The 21733-nt window shown below is 49.0% G+C and overlaps 8 protein-coding genes; 3 read left to right on the top strand and 5 right to left on the bottom strand.

Moving 5' to 3' along the window:
• Positions 1-508: 508 nt before the first annotated feature.
• On the bottom strand, positions 509-1967 carry FFUJ_08710 (uncharacterized protein; the record flags this gene model as incomplete). XM_023580557.1 has 2 exons in its annotated part: positions 509-760; positions 819-1967. 2 exons carry the CDS (start codon positions 1965-1967, stop codon positions 509-511), a joined length of 1401 nt encoding a protein of 466 aa, XP_023433315.1.
• A 576-nt stretch (positions 1968-2543) lies between these two features.
• On the bottom strand, positions 2544-3315 carry FFUJ_08709 (probable TIM23 translocase; the record flags this gene model as incomplete). XM_023580558.1 has 2 exons in its annotated part: positions 2544-2612; positions 2665-3315. The coding sequence occupies 2 exons, from the start codon at positions 3313-3315 to the stop codon at positions 2544-2546; spliced, it is 720 nt and encodes a 239-aa protein (XP_023433316.1).
• Positions 3316-5862: 2547 nt separating this feature from the next.
• On the bottom strand, positions 5863-7126 carry FFUJ_08708 (related to PQ loop repeat protein; the record flags this gene model as incomplete). XM_023580559.1 has 4 exons in its annotated part: positions 5863-6729; positions 6796-6938; positions 6990-7012; positions 7068-7126. 4 exons carry the CDS (start codon positions 7124-7126, stop codon positions 5863-5865), a joined length of 1092 nt encoding a protein of 363 aa, XP_023433317.1.
• A 1076-nt stretch (positions 7127-8202) lies between these two features.
• On the top strand, positions 8203-9499 carry FFUJ_08707 (related to NPY1-NADH pyrophosphatase I of the Nudix family of hydrolases, has a peroxisomal targetin; the record flags this gene model as incomplete). XM_023580560.1 has 2 exons in its annotated part: positions 8203-8764; positions 8811-9499. 2 exons carry the CDS (start codon positions 8203-8205, stop codon positions 9497-9499), a joined length of 1251 nt encoding a protein of 416 aa, XP_023433318.1.
• A 683-nt stretch (positions 9500-10182) lies between these two features.
• On the top strand, positions 10183-11791 carry FFUJ_08706 (uncharacterized protein; the record flags this gene model as incomplete). XM_023580563.1 has 4 exons in its annotated part: positions 10183-10374; positions 10427-10997; positions 11049-11209; positions 11324-11791. The coding sequence occupies 4 exons, from the start codon at positions 10183-10185 to the stop codon at positions 11789-11791; spliced, it is 1392 nt and encodes a 463-aa protein (XP_023433319.1).
• A 684-nt stretch (positions 11792-12475) lies between these two features.
• Positions 12476-14137, bottom strand: FFUJ_08705 (probable GAP1-General amino acid permease; the record flags this gene model as incomplete). XM_023580564.1 has 2 exons in its annotated part: positions 12476-13944; positions 13996-14137. 2 exons carry the CDS (start codon positions 14135-14137, stop codon positions 12476-12478), a joined length of 1611 nt encoding a protein of 536 aa, XP_023433320.1.
• Positions 14138-16584: 2447 nt separating this feature from the next.
• On the bottom strand, positions 16585-19817 carry FFUJ_08704 (uncharacterized protein; the record flags this gene model as incomplete). XM_023580565.1 has 2 exons in its annotated part: positions 16585-19722; positions 19770-19817. The coding sequence occupies 2 exons, from the start codon at positions 19815-19817 to the stop codon at positions 16585-16587; spliced, it is 3186 nt and encodes a 1061-aa protein (XP_023433321.1).
• Positions 19818-20578: 761 nt separating this feature from the next.
• On the top strand, positions 20579-21576 carry FFUJ_08703 (uncharacterized protein; the record flags this gene model as incomplete). XM_023580566.1 has 3 exons in its annotated part: positions 20579-20929; positions 20981-21228; positions 21333-21576. 3 exons carry the CDS (start codon positions 20579-20581, stop codon positions 21574-21576), a joined length of 843 nt encoding a protein of 280 aa, XP_023433322.1.
• Positions 21577-21733: the final 157 nt, after the last annotated feature.

The raw sequence follows: 21733 nt of genomic DNA on the forward strand, positions 1-21733 counted from the left end.
AATTGTCATAAGGGTCTTCGCATTTTGTCCATGTCCAAGGGAAACAGGGGAGGCACATTATGCCGTTGAGATTATAGCAAATGCAGCGATGTGTGTTTAGATGATTTAAAAGGGAATGTGTTGTTTTATGCTAAAGTTGAGTGGGTGGTGGATGAGCAAAGCTGGCTGTTGTCATGCCCACTGTGGTGACAGTGTTTCTGCCTTGAGCATTGAATGGATATAAGGTAGTCAAACTCCCGTAAACTTGAGCTCTTTGAGCCTGGGTAGGTAGTAACACAAGGTTCTTGATCTCTTGCGATATACTTATTTGTTCGCTTGTGTGAACTTGCCAAACTAAGGTACCTAAACATTGGGTTCGTCTATTATGCTGAATGCACACGTGTATACAGAATCACACGTCCACTACGTAATTTCATCCTCTGGCCTCATGTGTAAACAATTCATCATCACGGTAGCAACTCATACATCAGGAAGCAAGATCCATCCCTTTCCATCCCATGAATCATTGTCAAAAAGCGCCAAACTCGTCATCATTGTTGTCCTTACTTGGACAATCAAGCGTCCCCATAGTCGCAAGCTTCGCCCTGTCTAGCGCTTGCTTTGTTTTCGCTGCTCGCTGAACTTCTTCCTGGGTGCGGCTGGCGAGGAGTTCATCCACGATGTCAAGCTGGAGAGACGACAGCCCGGCTCCGCCGAAGAAAACTTCAGCTTGGTTCATAAGATCATCTACTTCAGCCCACCACCGGCGAACTCGAACCTTCTAGGGCTATTTCACACAATGTTAGCAATTGTCAATAAAAGGCACCAATGATGCTCACTCGGATAAGAACCGGATGTTTCTTTGCTCGTACGCCTTCAAGTAGTTCTTGGTAGGTTGTTTCATTCAACTTTGTCCACGTACTAAGACGATCAGGCAACTTGCCGGCGGGAATATAGAAATTGGAGTTGCTTCTCAACTTGAAAACCCATGAGTATCTCTCACTTTCAGGTTTCTCTGCTAGCACCAATTCATGCAGCTGGCGAAACAAGCCTTGGGCTTTCTTTCGCTGTGTTTCATCTCCACGATGCCAAACAATCTCGAGTCTGTGTATAAAGACGTTGATAGTGCGTTGGCTCTGTTCACTGTCGGGAGGAAACCTGGCTTTCATTCGTGAAAGCATTCCCTCCATGCTGACATCGCTGGGTAGATTGACACACTGGTAATTAATCTTACCGTCGACCCCTAAATCGAGGACCTTGACCTGGTAATAGCCTGATAACTGTTCTTTGCCAACACCCAAGCGAGTTTGGGCTACCATTGTGACCAAGTGACTGAGTTGAAAGCTTGCTCGCACATCATCCCATCTTGCTGGCTCCCGGTCTGGGTCATAGACATTGGGCTCCCACAACGTCTGGCATGTCTCTTTAACCTCTTCTTCAACTAAGTGCTGCAGTTTCGTTGGAAAGGTCTTGTCTTTGTCGACCTTGGTGCGATATGCAGCCTCTAGTTCAAGGCGTCGTTTCCGGAGGTCCTCTGCGATCTCCCGCTTTTCGGCAGGCAGGGGTGTGGTTATGTCAAATGGTACAAACCACGTTCGGTCGAAGCCATCGAACACGTTAATCCCACTGTCCGCAACCTCGAAGCCAGCCCATTGTGGGCTCCAGAAAGCTGTCATATTAGTTTGACCCTTGACATGAACGATCCGCGCTCTTGCTCTCCAGTGATCAAGGCGATATTGTATCATAAACTCTTTGAACTCTCTCAGGCTCGCATCAGCGATGCCTTGTTTGGGAGTTCGTGCTTTCCGGGGCCGCTTAGGTACATTGCTTGATGATGCCGCATTTGTGTCGTCCTGGGGATTGTCAGTAGCACTGAAAGGGTCGCCTGTCAGCACTGGAGATGGACGATTGTCGCGAGTATGCTCTTCAACGGCATCTAGATAGATCTGGAATGCCCCCTGGCTATTGCCAAAGTCGTGTGATTCCATGTTGAGGGATGTGTCGTGGGCAAGGTCAAGCCATCTCAGCTTATGTGATGCGGACGAAGATGAAAAGTTGAGGGTACGATAGAATCTCTTGCTGTGAATGTGTGTTTGTGGTAGATAGATGGTGAAGTGGTAGGCGCCTCCTCTTCCTTGGGCAACCGATCTCGGCCAGTGCTGGCACTGTCAGGAGGTACTGCTTCCATGAACCAAAGCACAGGCTGCCATGAAAACCCAGTGGCTAACTGCATTTAACTTAACTTACAGTACTATTCAAACATTTTAATCATTAATGACCAGACGCCCAGCCCCTATCACAATCGTCTAATGCTCGCTGACCGAACCTCATGTAATGTACACTTGCCCATGGGAGGAGAGATGTCCGTTACAATCCATATGCTACCAAACTCCTAGTCTCGCCCATATCATATACAACGGGGGATCCCTTCTCTTCCCGTACTTCATCTTCCAGCTCGCCTCTCTTCGTTCGTTTTTCTTCGTCGGTGCCGCGCGCCCACAAAGGCACGATTATAACGAGTCGATCAATTGACGACAACGGTGAATAGGTGTATCATAATGGTATTACAGAGTAAGTTCGTCAGAAACCGCAGGGACGGGCTCTGGGATAGGGAAGAAAGATCGTCGGACAATCTGAAAATCAGTTAGCAGCTGAACAGGGCATAAAACATAGAGCAGCACTTACAGCCCAAGCACCAGCGACAGAAGCCACGATACCACCAGAGATGGCCATGGGTCGAAGTCCACGGGTGCTCTTAAAGAGCATACCACTCAGCGCACCAGCGAGGACAGTGTTTCCGGCATCATGCTTTCCGCGGACAGATCCAATCAATGAGTTGATGCAGTTGTAGATAATAGCGACGACACCCAGCGAGTTACCGAGGAAAGGTCCTCGTCGAGTAACCGAGTTGAGAACAGCGTTCAATCGCAGCTTGGGAGGCTGACCAGCCGACCTTCGGAGACCCTCCTGCAGACCCCAAGCACCTCCAATTCCCAGGCCAGCGAGATATGTGATTCCGGTACCATAACACAAGTCGTCTGTGAAGCCTCGCGAGGGCAGAACTGATTGGCCACCAGGCAACTCGGACAGGGCTGAATCTTCGAGGGAAATATATTCAAGCGTATCTCTGTTGAGGCCGGCGAGGGGATGCAATTGCGAGGGGTCGGCAAAGGCAGAGCTCTGAAGAAAAGACTCGACGCCCTGGCCTTCCGTGGGGTCGTAGGCGTAATGCGAGGGTTCTTGTGTCGTGGGTTGTTGGTGCGACTGCGACTGCGACTGCTGCTGCTGGTGGGCGGGCTTATTGCCACTGGTGAAAGCGTTCCAAAGAGAAGACATTATGTGCGATGACGACCGAGTAGACGAGGAGAGGGTGGGCGAGATGTAGATTTGGGTGGATTAATCGGCCTTGACAAAAGTCGCACGTCAATGAGAGTCTTGTCCGAATCTCGGGCAAATCTGAAGGCTTCCTCCGGTTTAGATTTTTTTGGGCTCCACTTCTGCCCGTTCGCCCATCAAGATTCCTCCAGATTCTGTCCCGTCACGTGCTATCACGACCTCGGACCCGAAGGTTACTGATGAAGGGAAGACATTACAGCGAGGTAAAATGTTTGTGGTGTTTATTGATGAGCTAATCCGTATATGAGGTATCATTGCTTCTATCGACATCTGTCTATAGACCTGTGCGCAGTCGTGGAGCACAGCAACATAACCTGAAACGATGCAACGACTGGCTATAGTCCCGATTCTGGTAGATGCAAATCTGATACGAGCAAATGGCAACGCTATGCGCAGAGTTTGCATGCGATGACTCTTGAGATGTACAGTTTAGTCTCTATCATGAGATATAGTGTGGTGTGTCAAGTTGAACTACAAATTTGCCTGTTTGTAGTCACCGAAAAGTTTGCAGCAAACTTTTTGTTGTCCAGCCACTTTCCGAGTATCTCCAGACAACAAATTCTGCAACCATAGGAATAAGCAGAAATTGATGATTTATGGTGTTTCTCTTTAGAAAGCAATGAAACCCAGGGCAAATACAACGGTTCCGTCTTCATATCAAGGCTAGCTCAAGAAGAGCAGGCCACACGCGTACGCGCAATCTACGAGCTTACGATATTGAAGATTTCAAAATTCGAAGGTATGTCGAGATCACCCCACAGTCAAGGACCTCTGAGGACGTCCATGGCTGATTAGGAAGAGCGATCACGTTGCTATAGGAGGCCGGGAACGGAAAACCAGATATCGACAAATCTGACTCTCAGCAAGCCGCTTTCGCGGAGCCGCCATTAAGTAAAAATTCACATGACGGTGAAGTTCTACCTACTGATGTAGTAGAGAAAAGGAAAAAAGGAATCAAAAGGATGGGAGAAGATTGGCTTTTTATACCACCAAATCTTCGGGAGTGATCACGCTAACACCAACGTGGCCGAAGTATCGGTGGCACGCACTGCAGGGATTTTTGTCCGAGAGGGTTACCTAAAATTTCAGAGGGTGGGGTTTCAAATGGACTCTTTTGGCGGGTCGAAACCCTTTTGTTTGGCTGTATCGTGGGCTTCAGAGTTGTCTATCAACTCTTCGGTTTAGTATCACCGATATACCCAGTCGACGCCAACCCAAATCTCGGCTTCTCTGCCTCACATGAGATCCCTTTTTCAATGGTCAACAGGGAAGGTCAAGCAATCCACTGCAAATCTACAATGGCAAACCCACGCAAACCTACGCGATACCAATAATGATGCTGTTGAACAGCAGGACTAAGACATCTCCAATGCAATTGACAGCAACTTGCCCTCAGGGAGCAAGAAAATATCTGACCCTAAGCTTAGGCCCCAAAACTAGAAGATGTCTAGATATTTCCAAATTTATACTGATTTTATACTGAATTTATACTGAATTTACCTAACTAACTATACAACTTAGAAAAGAGATCCCAGATTTGCTTATATCCCCTGGCTTGCCTGCAGAGACCTGTTGTGCGCAAGGAACCTAATCATCAAAGCATCCCAGCTCATTTATTCCTTATCATTCTGAATATATAAATAACTTCCCATCACTGAAACCGCAGGAGTAAGATAGATGTTGAGGTTATTCATGAAGGCGAGACGTAAATCGAGCTTCATCGACTAAACTTTACGAACAGTCATTGTGTAATCAACAAGCGAGCCTCACCTTATGACGAAAATAGAAAGCCATCGTTGATTCCTTGACCGAGCTAAAATTTAAAGAAACATGGCTTGTGTAAGGCATTGATGATCCTGAAGGCATTTTTATCTGAGTCTACAGGGTAGCCTGGGACTCCAACAATATTGGCCGCCCAACAGAAGATTTCAGAGGAGTAGCAGCTTGCTGCTGATAAATGTAATCCGTAGAACTTATGAGTAACAAGAGTATAGACTCCATGTTACTGGAGGACCTCCTAATGCTCAGAGCCTAATATGCCACCAAGTGGAGTAGTCTCTGAGGTTGATGATATTAATGTTTTCGACTTTTGATTGCTACTCGCCGACATCCCCCTTCGCCATCGATCTCAATCAAGAGAAGGACTTCGATTATATTGAGACGCTGGCGGCTTTATAAATGCAGAAAAGCCTTAAATATTCGTTTGATGAATAAACTTAACCCCTGAGAGGTGAGCTGATCTAAGATCTGAATAAACATCATGTCTCCCAACTCCATCATGATAGCAACCCAATCCTGATGCTAATTGTTATTTTTGATACCTTTTCCTTTTCCTCTTTTTTCCGTCATCCAACAGTAAACGCCTGCCATTGTTCGATCCTATATGTACCCCAACAAGTCAGGGGAGCTAGGAGAACAAATGAATATAAAAAGCAAAACAAGAAACTGTCATCTCAGGCGCGAGCCTTTCAAAAGATAAAATTTAGATCATGGGTGATAGACAGAGTCGCCCCTCTGGAGCAGAGGACGCTGGTCCCAGCTGTCCTCGTTGAGACTCTCGTCATCATCGTACTCGTCTTCCTCAGTGACGTTGTCGTTGATTCGCCGACGAGTAGGCGTAGCAGTGCTCTCCGGCTTGCTGTACATGAAGTACTGGGCAAACACACCCAAATCTAGGAAAAGAGTAACGAGACTGCCAGCGAGCCAGCTCAGGTTGACGAGGATGTATTTGCCGTAAATATGACGAGCCTCGCCGGGTCGGCATTCATCGTGCTTGCACTTAGGTTCGTAGGCGAAGATGGACAAGACATAAGTAATGTTTCCGAGACATGCAAAAAGGAAGAAGAGCATGCTGAGTCCGTCGGTTGTCTTGCGCCTCCAGTTCAGGATGAGCTGGGGGAGACGAGAAGCGATGTATGCGACGGTGCAGAGATATCCAAAGATCTGACCCGAAAGACTGAAGTGAAGGCTGTCCTCGCCTCCAGCATTGTTGTCGCCATGCTTGTCGCCAGTAGAAGCTTTCTGACCCAGGAACCAGCCAACAACACCAGCTGCGATGACCATCAAGACGATGATGGTGTTCCAAACCACAGTCTGAAGGATAGTAGGGGTCTGAGGAGTGGCATCTTCGGCGATGTGAGGAACAGCTGGTGACAGGCCAGACCAGTCTGAGCCGCGGCGCTCCTCGTGACGATCGTGAGCGATCAGACCAGTGCGCTCGTTAGGTTCACCAGGGGCCGGGGTGTTGGGCTTCGCAGCAGGGGTCGGGGCATCGCGCCATGTAAAACCACGATAGTAGAAGCACTGGCCCAGAAGGACGATGTCAGCGATCGTGTAGTAGATAGCGAGGATGATCTATAAAAGTAATTGATTTAGTTTTCGATCCTTAAACGGGTGACTAATGCTGCGCGTGAAGCGTACCATGGTCGGTAAAACGCCCTGAAGGACGGCACCCAGAATGTTGAAAACATCGCCGAGAAGCCAGACAATGATGAATTGAATCGAGAGGGCATCGGCACTGCTGCGCTGGAAGTTTTGGATGATTTGAGGAGAGAAGACGACAACTATTTGCGATTAGTGTTGTTCCAAGGCTGAGACCAGTCATAGCGACATACCCCAGCAGGCAATGGAGATAGAACTTTGGAAAAGTTAGTATGCGATGTCTTTAAAGGATGACAGAATCAGAGACATACCCGCAAATGCCCGAGATCGCCTCAACGTCAAGGTTCAGATTCGCAGTTGGCGGAGTCATGATGGAGGTTGAACCCTGGGCGAAAGGTGGCAGAGTGCAGCGCCGACCCCAGCTCGTAGCGATACCGTTTGAGTGACCAAAATAAATCGAACCGTGATATTATGGCATTCGCTAAAATGAAGAAAAATCGACTCGTCAGGGAGTAATCGCTGATGGTGATAGTCTGGGCGTCGCGAGGCAAAAAATCAAAGGGAGAGACAAAAGGGTCGTGGCATGAAGAATGAAGAGTGAGATTGACAGACTTTTTTTGCCTGGTCAAAGATTGCGAAGCCAGGCATGATCCCGTGCACCCCCAGCACAAGACGTCACTGTATCAGAGACAAGATTAGGAATGGATTGCGGGGGAGATGCGCTAGAATGCCCTGAGCTGAGCTTGCTTGGCTTGGCTCAAGGCATTGGATGCTAGGATACTTCCGGGGTCCGACCTCGGCACAGGGACAAAGTTAAGCTGTAGATCAAGTTCGGATTCGCGAACGGCCAATGCCAGTTGAACTATGAAAACGCCATGAAAATATAACCAATTGATGTGGTTTGGTATAGTCAGGGGCTGTTCTGAATGCAAGATCGTGGATCGCAGATGTTGCTTCGTCTATCTGATAAAGTATCAAACGAAACACCAAAAATATGATATCCATGGGCCCAATGAATCTCAATGAGATCCTCTCTCTGCAGGCCAATCAAGACGAGCTCTGACTCATCCAAACTCCATCCCGCTGGGTACATGGCCGCATTCGCCGCAATATTGTGCAAATCGCCCGCGACTTTCTCACCGCTAACCCCAGAATGAACAGGAAACAGAACGGAGACCTCGGACTTGAAGCCGATTATTAGTTACTGCTCGCTCATTGCCTCACGTTGATCATAGAAAGCCTCCTCCTTGTGACTGATGACCAAATCTCAACATCAACACTAGAGTTCACGTTGTATCATAAATCCAACACAAGAAATCTTGGCCATTAATCTACCTAGCATCAAGCAAGTGTCGACTATTTCTGACCCCCACCATTCCAACCAACCTCACTCATATCAAGAGCATTACAAATCAAATCCCATCACCTTTAACACAACAACACTCAATGTCAACAACCACTTCAGGTCCAGGGCTGCCCGAGATTGCAGTTCTTCAAACCGACGACTCAATGTTGACTCGCCGTTTTGGAAAAGAGGTTGTCAACTACTACGCCGGTGGCCGTATCAACAGATACTCTTTTCTGCGTGCCGATACTGGCTTCCTTCGACAAGCCTTCAGCAGCCCTACAGCTAGATATCTAGCACTCCATGACCTGAACCCTCTGGTTGTTGACAAAAAGACCCCGGCTTATCTGACCTTTAAGGATGTCGAGCCTCTGATCGGACCGGACCATTTCGCTCTCACTGAGGATGAAGCTATCCAGAGCTTCAACTCTGCTGAGACCAGACCCCTGGTTGTTTTCGTTGGTATGCTAGAGGAGGGTAACGAGAAGGATTCAATCCCGTCCTCCGACCACGGGGATGTCCAGGGCCACCCCTATTTCGCCATTGACATCACTCCCAAGGGAAACCACGCTGAGAAAGCCACTCAGTTCTTGGAGGAACAGGAGAAGAAAGGACTGTCTTTGGATAAGAACCCTCGAGCGATGAATCAGTCGCCTGAGGCTGGTGAGTTGTCCCTGAAACCGGTTCGATCTTCAACTAACCTTTGCAGCCGCTCTCTACGCTCAAGCCAGGTCTATCATCGACTGGAATACACGAAGTCCCTTCTGCGCCGGTTGCGGGCTGCCCAACCTCTCAGTTCACGCTGGTTATAAGCGCGTCTGCCCTCCCGCCGATAAGAAAGGCGGAGCTTCCAGTGAACCTCGAGGTGATTGTCCCACCCGTCACGGCGTCTCAAACATCTGTTTCCCTAGAACGGATCCCACGATGATTGCCGCTGTTGTTTCCGCAGATGGAACGAAGATTCTTCTTGGCCGCCAGAAGCGTTGGCCTCCTCACTGGTACAGCACGCTTGCTGGTTTCCTTGAGCCTGGTGAGTCTATCGAGGAGTCGGTTCGGCGAGAGGTTTGGGAGGAGAGCGGTGTTCGTGTTGGGCGCGTTGTCATCCACTCGAGTCAGCCGTGGCCTTATCCTTCCAGCTTGATGATTGGAGCTATTGCTCAGGCTCTGCCTGGTGATGGCGAGAAGATCTCTCTGAACGACAAGGAGTTGGAGGTGGCCAAGTGGTTCTCCATGGACGAAGCCCGCCAGGCTCTTAAGAATGGAACGAGCAGCCTTGGGGAGCCTGCTCCCGAGGGGTACAAGGAGGGAGATTTGCGATTGCCTCCTCCTCAGGCTATTGCCAATCGGTTGATTACTGCTGTTGTTGAAGGATATTTGACTGTGGGACCCAAGATGTGATGAGGCATTGATAGACTATCTACCAAGTTTTCGGGAGACGAAGCATAGAAGCGTTGATTATGGTGACAACTAGTGCTCGATTGGAATGGCGACTTATCATTTAGTGAGATGTATTGCATGTTCACATGATGGATCAAGAAAAATAATTACCAGTGTCAACTGTTCAGGTCATTTCCGTGGTTTGGTCAAGAGTTCTGCCACTGACCGAGAACAATTGGTACCTAAGGTAGTGTTCTGGCTCTGGTTCTAGCTCTGGCACAGCGGCAGACTCCATCCTCAACTTCCATTGCTAGCTTCACCTTTCTCCTACTTTCACACTGCTCTCATCCAATACTTTCTCCCCCTCTTGCCTATCACTTCACCACAGAAGAAGAAGAAGGAGAAGAAATATAGCATATCCTTGCTCAGAACTTGCTTTCTATCTTATCAAGATAAGTCTTTGGCTTCTTGAGAGAGCTGGTCATTTCATCATTCTTCCTGCGCGCTCAACATCCATCCATCTTCTTGACGCGCATTGCTTCGCCTCTTCATAACATCGCTCCCTCCTCAACACCCTCTATCTTCTTCGATTATCTCTTCTTGCCTCTCAGTATTCTTGGTCACCTTAGACCGTCGTCGGAGATATCTTCTGCCCATTTCCCTTCATATCTTCCTTAACCTCCCTCGCCCTCCACGATCTAGATATGCCTGACGCGGCCCAGCAGCTGCTAAGTGCGCGGACAGCGCAGCGAATTCATGAGCAAGTGACTCGTGAGGTTTTTCGACTCGCTGGCCGTGATCCCGATCATCACATGGAATGCTTCAAGGCTTGCTTAAAGACTATCGAGGACACCAAAGTCGTCGAGGCAACTGACTATGCTATCTGGCAGAGCCAGGTAAGTCAACCTGTATAGTTCTTGCAAGGAACAACAGACTGATGATTCTTAGGAGCCGATCGCTAGTCCCCTGAGAGAATTCTACAATACCAACCGAACCACCAAGAGCGGCAACTTTTACATGCTCCCAGCAACGACCGCCGTGGCTATTGCTGCCATTCTGAACCTGAAGCACGTCGTCATCAACTCTAACGGCAACACCAAACACATCGTCAGCTCTGTCTCCGAGACTGCTGTGTGGGCTTACCTTGGTATTGCTATCGATGTATGGCCTCAGACTAGTGAATCTCAGTTCTTCATCAAGAAGTCTGATGAAGGTTCAAAGTCTCCAACAGTTGGAAGGTTCGCCCGCGGAAAGTTTGCAGTCACAACCAATATCCCTGGAGAAACTATCACCTCTCTGATGCTTCTTACTATGGCGAGATTCAATGGCTGGATCAAGTCAGTGCCGGGTGCCCCTTGTCTGAAGAAGGGGACTGTCGACGCGCCGCAGATCATCCACCGCCGTCAAGCACTGAGCCAAGGCAAGGAAATCCTTGAGAAACTCGGAAATCGAAAGTACAAGCAAAACGATCCAGCTCTCATCCGAGAGGTGAAGGCATGGCTCTCGGAGCCCATCATCCGTGTGCTTCCAGAGGAGGCGAAGAACCGACTATGGTACTAGTGCAGCCAAGTCGCGAAATCATGGTTGCCAATCATCAAGGACGCAGACACGGACTTATCAGTTTACAAATTCATGGGCAAGACCGGTGCCACTCTTGCCTCCCTGGTGTCCGATGAAATCGACTACATTCAACTGGCTCAACAGGTCAATGATTCAGAATCAACTGCAGCTGTAAAGAAGATGGTTCAACTGTCAGACAAGGCCCGTGAGATACAAAACTCTCTGCAGAACTATCTTCAGGAAGCAAGCCCCAGTCTGATGGAACTTCGAACGACTCTCCTGTAGAAGCCCGGTTGCCAGTCGTTCCAGCAAGTTTTTGGACCTCCTTGGAACGAATGTCTTCTCAACCAGGAAGCCGACGGTACCAAGAACATTATTGTTGGCGCTCTTCAGCGTCTCTTCGATAATATTGCTTATGTCGTTCCTCGAACGCACTCTTTGTACGGTGCTTTTCTTGACATGGCTTCCAAGATGGACATTGCTGTCATGTCTTCCCTCGACCTTGATCTTGTCCGAGCCAAAGATCGTCACCAGAAGCGGCTGAACATCAACGACGATCTGTTATACCGCAACGAAATCATGACAAATGTGGCCGAAGCAATCGGAAGACTCGAGCGTGGGTCAGCATCGCAGGAACGACTTCTACGTTCAAAGCTCTGCTCGATCCTCGACGCAGCTGATGCGCTGATCCTGAAGGAGAACCTTCCGCGAGACATCAGCATCGTGATCTCAGCCAACAACCATGAGGAATAAGTTTGATATTTATGCATGGCATTCTTGGGGTTGAGTTTTACTTTGGAATTTGTAAGTTCAAGCTCACTGAACTTGACTATCAATTTCCCAGAGGCACTAACTTGGGCAAACTGTAGGAGTAAATCTACAAACTCCGACCTGAATACAAATGGGTACGGGGCAGTGTTTAAGAGATTAGTTCAGTCAATGCAACGGCGAGACGTCAATATGTCCGAACAAGGAGATATGGCAGAGTACCTAGTCATCTTGTTGATGTGTCGAGCGAGAACAATTTTGGTCAAGAGTTAATGTTGTCGTGTTTATTGCTCGGACAGTCTAGGACACAATCGAAGTCTGGTTTGGAGAACAAGTCTTGTCTTGTCTGTATGGTTGAGGAGGAAACTTATGTCAGTGCTTTACTTAAACCCCCCTTGCAGGAACCATAGAGCTTTGTTGAAACACCGAGCAGGTAAGGAATGTAGCTCACTTTAGCTTTTGTGTGCGTCACTGCAACTGTGATCAAATGTTTGAAGAGATTGCATGCGTATTGTATATGTGCAGATAATGCTCAAGAACGCTAACCGCCTTGCTTTTCTTGCTGGTATAAAACTCAAAATATTACATGGTCATATATATGTACAATTCTTTCACTCATCCAGTAGTGTGGGTATCCGTAATCATATCAACTCCATCCTTCGTACATGCTTAGAAAAAGCTTCGGAGAACCCTCTTGGGGGCGTCAGCCCAGACGAAGGGCTCCTTGGGCTCCTCCTCCTCCAACCAGACAGCGCCGCTGGCCAGATCCATCTCAGAGGGACGGACAAACATCTGCCACTTGCGTGTGCAGATCTTGTAGCCGAGGTAGAGAAGGGCAACAGAGAAGAAGGCGAGGTAAGAGCTGAAGAAGGCCTCAGCGTTGGGAGAGGCGCCGGAGGCAGGGTAGAGAGCAGTGTAGAAAGAGGCGATGAGGGCGAGGATGTTGAGACCGAGACCGAGGTAAGATCCAGCAACGCCGAAGGGGGTCTTGTAGGGAATGAGACCGAGGTTGACGCCCTGAGCCTTCATGCCGGCACGCATGCGGATGTGAGCGAGGCAGATAGAGCCCCAGACGAAGAGGAAGCCAAGACCAGTAAGGGCCAGGAGCCAGCCGAAAATCTCCATACCCTGAGGAGCAGCGCCAATGTAGGCAAGGAGACCGAAGGCGATCTGGAGGATAACACAGTAGAGAGGGCGGCCCTTGGAGTCGATGTACTTGAAGAAGTTAGGAGCCATGTTGCGCTCAGCCATAGCCTGGATGGTTCGGGTAGAACCGAAAGTGCAGGAGTTGGCAACGGAGAGAACAGCAACAGTGATGACAGCGTTCATGATGCTAGGGAGGACCTTGATACCGGCATCCTGGATAGCGAGAACGAAGGGAGAGGCCTTGGTGTTGGCACCGCTGGCACCCATCAGACGAGGGTCGTTGGCGGGGAGGATGAGACCGACGATGAACAGGTTAAGAATGTAGAAGATGGCGATTCGCCAGAAGACCTGCTTGCTAGCCATGGGAATAGACTTGCGGGGGTTGGCAGACTCAGCAGCAGCCAGACCGACCATCTCAGTACCACCGAAGGAGAAAGCAGCAACGACGAAGACAGCGCAGAAACCCTTGAAGCTGGTGAAAGCACCAGGATCGCGCCAGTACTTGACACCGATGTAGCCCTGGTCGCCAACGCCACCGCAGTTGATGACAATACCGAGGATGATGAAACCAACACAGGCACAGATCTTGATGATGGAGAGAACAAACTCAACTTCACCGTAACCTCGAACACCGAAGATCTGAATGCCCATGAGGACAACAAGGAAGACAGAGACCCAAACAGCCATGTTGATATCTTCTCTCCAGAATCTGATGGTGATGGAAGCGGCGATGAGTTCGAAAGGCAGGACAGTCAACCAAGCGAGAGCGTATTGCCAACCCATGGCGAAACCCCATGAAGGATCGACGAAGCGGACGATGTATGTGAAGAAGGCACCGTTGACGGGGTAGAGGACAGCCATCTCAGCGAGGGCCAAGCATGTGCAGAGAAGCATGATACCGATGATGAGATAGCCGATGAGGAGAGCAGCAGGGCCACCCTTCTGGAGGGCACCACCTGAACCGACGAAGAGACCAGCACCGATAGCACCACCTAGACATGTTAGTTATGAGTTTGAGGAACAGTGGAGAAGTGAAGTCATACCGATGGCAATCATTTGCATGTGTCGGTTCTTGAGATCTTGCTTGAGACCACCGTTCTTGACCTCGCCAGTCTCGACATCTCGTGTCTCGGAGACATCGAGAACGGCCTCCTTGCCGTAATCGGTGGGAGGAGTAGAAGCCATGGCTACTAGCTGTAGTGGTGGTGGTGGGAGGAGAGAGAAGTGTATGAGAGAGTGAGAGTGAGAGAAAGAGGAGTGAGTGTTGAGAGTGATGCTCTTGGTTCTTCTATTCCCAAAATGAGGAAGAGGGCCTCGGTATTTGTACTCATTTTCATCGACGATGTTGCACAATATACCGAGAATATGGAAGTGCTCTCCATACCGTTCTAGATTTGGTGGCGCTGGGGGTCTGCCAGATGCGAGGTGGAGTTGGAGATGGCAAGGAAGGGTCAAGGGGGGTAGTCTAATGTTAGTTTTAATGTTAGCGTGTTGGTTGAACTTGGAGGAAATGGTGTGCAGAACGGGCAGTCTAGCCTTTCTTGTTTTGCCCCAAAGAGTTTATCTTTGAGGCTAATCGTTAGGCTCATGAAGCCATTGGCTCTTCAACTCCAAGCTACAGTATCATGGTGGGTACAGGATTTTCATGTCCACCTTGGAGCTTGGAGCACAGCAGCCTAAAGGTCACACTGCAGTAGTGGCCTGCCCCCCCTTATCTCGTTGCCGTCTTGGTTCTGCTTGTCTTTCTCTCGGCGAGCGCGAGAGAGCCCCGTAGCCGAGAATCGTGTCGACCTTGACCGGGCCGGTTATGCTTGGCTCGTGCTGGTAAAGACATGACAACGGTTGATACGGCGCTTAACTCGCCTGTCGTTTGACGTTAATCTAGATAGCCTATCTGATAGACGAGTCAGCATGGTCCGTAATCAATCAATTTGAGTTGTTTCTTACGTTTCCCTCCCTCAGGATAAGGTTATTCACCAATACTACTCAAGATGTGTCAGATCCTTGTCATGCTGCAATCCTTTGGAATTAACTCACATTGGGTCGTGTTGCATCGTATGTATGTATCCTTGCCGGCGCCCTATTACGAGTCAACCTCTCGGCAGTTTTCCGTTGACTTTCATGGGCAGTCGACTACCATTAAACGCGCTCCTAATGCGGAGTCAATGACCATTTCAATGCCCCGTCCGTAACGCTTGTTCAGTGGCCCCGTAAGCACTTTCAGCTTCTTTCGGAAGGTCGACATCATCACCAATGGCCCTTGTCCTTCTTCGGAAGTCCCCTGGTGGTAGTAATCAACTGATGGCTTATGTCGTATTACAAGACACATGTTGTCATTGTGAACCAAATGATCGGGTCGGGCCCAGTGCTGCCCAGACCTTAAGATCTGCAGACAAGACTTGGGCTGGTCTGCTGCAGAACTTGGCGATGCGATGCCAATAGATCGCCAAGCACATTGGAGTCTTCAACAGCAGAGAGCAAAGCAGAGCAAAACTTGGAGATGGCCTTGGCTTGCTTTGGTCTCCCCCACATGCTCCAGGGCACCCTCGCGCGGTCATGTCTCGTCAGAAGAGGGTGGCAAAGCTCGAGCTAGTCCTCAAGCTAGAAGACTTCCAGACTACCCTCCTCTTGCAGTTGACATATCCCTGATTGGCCATGAAACGCCCCAGCTTCGGTGGTATCAGTGAATCTGGAACTGTACCCATGTCCCAACAGCCCTAGGACCAACTAGCAATTTGGAGACTCCTTCCCCTCTCCCGCTGGCTCTCAGCTGCTGACCGCCAGCCAGGGGAAAACGCTATCTCTTAGCTGGTCTTGTCGAGTTTTTCTCCCTCATACCATCGGTATCTCCTTGATTGGGCCGCCCACATCAATCGTGACTTGAAAAATCTCCTCACGCTGGAATTTCCCCTCATGAAAAAAAAGGTCATTTCAAGACAAACTAGCAATGAGGCTCAACTTGCTCAAGAGTCTCGTTACGTTATGTCTTCTTGGCTTTCTGGGGAAAATGGATACGATGCAATAGCCGCCACGAGGCCTCCCCAGATCCAGACTCATAATCTGGGGATTCTCCAGGCTCTCGAGTCTAGACACTCAACATGTTGATTCCATTACGAAATCGTTTCCGCAGCATCTTGATCCTGTTTCTGGGGTAGAGTCGAGCGAGGTTCGAGGGTAATCTCAGTCTCCCTGGTTCGCTCGGGGAGATCCATAACACTAACGACTCCAATTATTAGCCTCTCAGACCTAACTTGTTCAAGAAGGTGTTGACACATAAGATGCGGAGAAAATGCTCAATGTTTCCACTGCGGAACCGTCAGCAGAATCTAGACCTCTCACTTACCCACAGCATGTTTGGCAGGGGTAAGCTTTGAGTATCACAGGCTCCCCTCGTGTGGAAATTCCACGTGAAGCCATCACATAACATTTGTTGTCCTCAAATGGCAATTGCTGCCTTCCATCATCGTCAAGGAACGGTTTGCCCGGTGGCGCTCCTAGCATCCATGCTAACCCCGGGAAACGAGTCGCACCACTAGCTGAGTTCTTGTGCCGGCTCTGGCCATTTCAATGCCCACTATGGTATGATTGAGAAGTCGATATTGGTTGGTTTGTTCTGTCTATCTCGTAATGCATTACCTCGAGATTGCCATGGGAGTGAACTCCACTCCGTCCATTTTCGGTGTTGGGAGCCATTCAACATTCCCTCTCTCATACCGCGAAAGCCATACAGCGTCCCCGTTAACAGCCTCCAATGCCTCCCGCACTACAACGTTTCTTTCCAAAACGTCCGACAGCAGGTCAAGAATGTCATCAAACATTTCTTCGTCAACCTGAACATGAGATACAAGAGCTGTCAGTAGCTCAACCGTACCCTCCCACACTCTCGCTGGTGACGCAAATTTTCCTAAGCTACCTGAAGATGGTGCGACTATTTGCGTTAAAGGCTTCCCGCTTAGACTATCACCATGTCTCAGGGGTATCAACACTCGGCTATCGTCGCTTTCCTTCCCCCACGTAGTGCCAGCTTCCCCATGGGGTCTGACCCAGCTCGGTGAAGCGGAAGCTTTCTGCTTAACCTTTCGGCACCAATCTCGAAGCCATTCAGCCCAGTCAGTCTTGAACCGAGAGCTAAGGAAGTCCCCCGCAGCAACGCAGAGCCCAGCAAGCGCGCGGCATGCCTCGACCACGATATAAGCTTCTGGGTCATGCAGCCTGTCGATCACTACTGGCCAGATCGCGTTAACGAGGGGCAAAAAGGCATCTTCATCGGGAGCCAACGCAGTGGATGCTGTTGTCAGTAGCTCAAGCAAGGATCTTCGTAGTGTTGGTGTCGGGGAGGTGAGGTAATGTTGCGTGAGGTTTGCCACTCTCAGAAGGAGCTGGTAGGTTGGTGAGTTTGGTGGTTTTTCTGGTTCTGGTGGAGGATCAGCTGCCTCGTTGCTATCATTCTCGTTCTTTTCTTCCTTCCACGGAATCTTTGGGTGGCCTTTCACTTCTTCTGTTTCCGTCTCATCGAGTGCTGCCCGCTGCCTTCGTTTTTCCAAAGTATCCAAGAGCTCGGAGAGCCCAGGTTCTTTCTTGTGGATTTTTCGATGGTTTGGTTTTGAACTCGCCTGATGTTTTAGCAACAACATATCCGAGCGAACGCCCTGATTCACAACCTCCTTGAGCACGACAAACAGATTCTCGACAAATACTGGATATCCGTGGAAGTTATCTAAAGCCCCAAAGATAGAGTCAATAACATCGTCTAGGTAGGGAACCAGTCGGGGGCCTGCAAGTCGGACCATCATGGTCAAAACGTTGATCGAGGCAGGCGATATGTCCAGGCTGTTCAGCCTCAACGAAACCGAATTCACCATGTAGTCCACATTTTGGATGATAAGCTCTGAAACGTTGGCATATCCGCATGAGGCTGCTATACTGTTCAATGTGACAATAGCATGCTTTTGCAAATTGGGGTTGTTGGAGCCTAAGAACGTTGCGATGGGAAACAAAACATCAATCAGTTCGGGGCGAAATGACTCTCCGGCTCGCTGTGCTGTGTAGGCAGTTGCTTCTAGGGCTAGAGCTTCTAGTCGCCAGCCGACAGATTCCACATCTGTGTGTCGGTCGAGAATCTGCACCGATGTTGTGTAAAGCTCATTGAATATGGTGTCGATATCCTGGGAAGGATCGGTTACTGATGACAAGTTCAAGAACATCTCTGCTTCAGCAGATGATCTATGGCTCGCTTTGATAAGTTCAAAGCAAAGCCAAAAAGTAGCGACTTGGCTGCCTGAATTATCAGAGTCCTGGACTTGCTCCAACATAGCACCAGCAAATATTGCTTGCTGAGACGATGACCCAAGAAAGTCAATGAGTGATGCCATCTCATGGCGGATATTCTTTTGCGATTCGGAGGGCAGCAAGACGGGCTGGTATTGGACATCGTTTTGCTCTGCCGATGCTTCTCCACTGTCTATCAGTCGAACGTCCATGTTCTCGTTAGTTTCCGAGGTTCTTGATGCTTGCATTAGAGATATAACACTATCTCGGAGCATAATAGACATAGATTCGTCCAGCGTCGATGATTGTATCTGTAAGTCTTTGATGAGCTCAAGACCCTTCAAGACATTTCGTATTGCGTCTCGCTTCACATCTTCATCCGCTGATTGCATCAGCCGTGAAAGACTAGACATCCAGTTATATGTCGCCGTTTTCACGATTTCGCCGAGTTCAGGATAGATGTTGACAAGATCTTGTAAACTAGTCTGTGTCAAGGACATCTTATTCTCGGTCTCCCCAAGTATCATGGCTGTCTCAACAAGTATGTTTGCACAGTTGAACAACGTGTTATGGCATTCATCCAGAATGGTCACACAAAGCTTGCTGAGGGCATTCCTCACCTCAGCAGATTCGTGAGAACGCAGTTTCATAATAGTTGAGAGGGCTTTCTTGACTTGCGTAATGCTTGCCTTGAGCCAAGCGGGAGATAGAAGTTTGTTATCCTCGGCCCCATCTTGATCAGTTCCGGTTTTTGTCGAGATAGACCGCGTCCGTAGATCGGCCAATACACTTGTCAGTACCAGACTCACTGTTTCGAGACATTTGGCAAGAACAGTGCTCCTGTAACGGTTAGGTGATGATGTGACTTTGGCGAGTAGGGAAATGGTGCCAGGCAGGAAACTAGCCAACGCAGCAGGCTCTTTGACAGTATGGTACACAGCTTGCAGGGCACGCAGTGCTTCCTGTTGAATCTGAGGCGTTGCACCGTCTACCACTCCATTCAACATGACAGTTACGCCGTGACCGAGAGCCGGTATTGACTCTGTCTCCGAAAGCCCAGATGAAGCTGCGGCCGATAAACCAGCTGTGTTGAAGAGCGCTGTCAGCCCACGGAAAGCTTCCAGCACTGTCTCCTCAGCGACAGGGCGTGCTGGGGTTGAGCCAGGTGTTCCATCAACAATGAAAGTCAGAAGACTTAGAATCTGTCGCACAAGCTCCGCAGAAAGCTTTGTCTTCCAGCCATGCGCGATGAGAATTGTAAGCGTCTTGATGCAGTTCTCGATCAAGGGCATGGGATATTGATCCATCTGGCGAAAGATATGATGGAGAGGAAAGAAGACATATTCAGATAACTTGTCATCCAGTACTAGCGGGTTCCGGCTGATCTGTTCATTGAGGAGCTCCAAAAGTCGACCTGTCTGCTCACCAAGCTCTCGAGAAGAAGCTGGTCCATCGGCCTCACGAATCGCCAACTGACTTATCCTAACGCAACATGGTTTAAGCTAATTTAAGTCAGTGTCTTCTTTGGGGCTTGATAATGATCACTTACTCTTTGGAAGAACTCGGTCCTCTCCTTGCTACTGGCTGTTGATTCCATGGTTGATGAAGCAAAGAGCTTCTGCTTGTCTATTCATGCATATTCTCCACAGGCGAGCCAAGAATTTAACGAACACGAACGCGAGTACGTGAGGTAGTAGGATACTGCATACAGGTCTGGTTAAGATGAATGGATAACTTATGGCCACTAGAAATGTAAAGCGATGGAGAGATCTTGGTTTGGTGGTTTATTAGAAGGACAAAATTGGAGTATGGAGGGGTCCGTTGCCAGTAAAGAGTGGTTTCGCTAAATGAGACCGTGTAAGAACGCAGCCCTGGCACAGTGAAAGCAATCGCGAGAATTAAGGAGAAACCTTATATTTCCTAACATCTCAGTCGCTATTACTGTATACTAGCAGCGCAAATGAAATCTTGTTTCTTAGCAGATTCTCGCGCTCCTGGTACTCTACCTCGTACTCAGTCACTTCTATAGGTCCTGATGAGTCTATTCTACCCCTCTCATGATGCAACTCTCACACTGTGGGGTACGCCCACCCACTATCAACTTCTCAGGAATTTGATGCCTGCAACAACCATCACAAAGCTTATACTAAACAACAAATCACAGTAGATTCTCTTTTGACCCAAGACTTCTTAGTGATCTCCGAGTAAGTGTGCAATGTTATGATCCTGGTGAGAGCCAAGGAAATAAGCTTATATATACCTCATCAGTCCTCCAGTAAAGCTCCCCTCTCTTATTCTGAGGAAGAAATATCACGACATCTTCTATCATTGCAGCAATTCTCTGCATTAGCTGCAAAAATGTCCCCTTCAGGCCCTTTCCAAGTCACCGTACACCCCTTTGAGTCCAAGTGCCGAAGCTCGGCCGCCTATGAAATTGGTCTCACTTCAGCTCCTAATGCCATTGTCTTCATCGGTGGGCTTACAGATGGACCTCACACTATTCCTTATACCCGGCTTCTAGCCCAGCGTCTGGAGGAAGCAAAGGAGCTGGGCTTCTCTGTTATCGAATTCCGCATGAGGAGCTCTTTCTCGGGGTTTGGCACTTCGAGCCTCTCCAACGATGTTGAAGACATTTCTGCTTTGGTCAAGTATCTACGAGGAATTGGCAAGGAAAAGATCGTCCTATTTGGTTCCTCAACTGGCTGCCAGGTAAAATATCCCTTTACCGCCACGTTTTATAGCTCTTCTGACCAATTGCAGGACTGCATCGAGTATGCCAACTATGCCAAGCGCAACAACGAACCTGTCGATGGCTTCGTTATGCAGGGTCCGGTATCGGATCGTGAGACACTGGATTTGATCTTCCCGGATCCTCAGCCGAGTCTTGATCTCGCCGCAAAGATGATTTCCGAGGGCAAAGGTGGCGATTGTATGCCTTTTGACATGATTCCTGCTGTTCTGGGAGCGCCCATTTCGGCGTATCGGTTCCAGTCTCTGGCGAGCAAAGGGTGCGTTCAACGGTATCCAGCTATCAGGACGATATGAGCTAACTGATGAACGGCGGCGACGATGATTACTTTTCATCAGACCTACCCGACGATGTCGTTGAAAGGAATTGGTCTCGGTTCAATAAGCCAGTGCTGGTTCTTCATTCTGGTGAGGACGAGTTCGTACCAGGGCGCATCGACCAGGCTGCGAGCAACAACAGATACAAAACATTGAACCCGGTTGTCAGTAGGTTATCGGGGCTGATTCCTGGCGCTAGCCATACCGTTGATCAACCCCAAGCGCAGGAGTGGCTTTCCAAGACGGTAATCGAATGGTTGAAAACCGAAGTCACTTCTCGTGCTGATTGAGATTGCTTGTCAAGACGTGTTGGCAGCCACGCTAATTAGAGAGAACATATTGAGGACTACGACTTGAACAAGCAGTTAGCGTGCTGAGGATCTATGAACACGATACACAGAAAGCATCAAGTATAGCTATTAGTCGCACAAACAACCAAATAAACTC

Source organism: Fusarium fujikuroi, chromosome FFUJ_chr07, assembly GCF_900079805.1.
Source record: "Fusarium fujikuroi IMI 58289 draft genome, chromosome FFUJ_chr07".
In the NCBI taxonomy this organism is placed as follows: Eukaryota; Fungi; Ascomycota; class Sordariomycetes; order Hypocreales; family Nectriaceae; genus Fusarium; species Fusarium fujikuroi.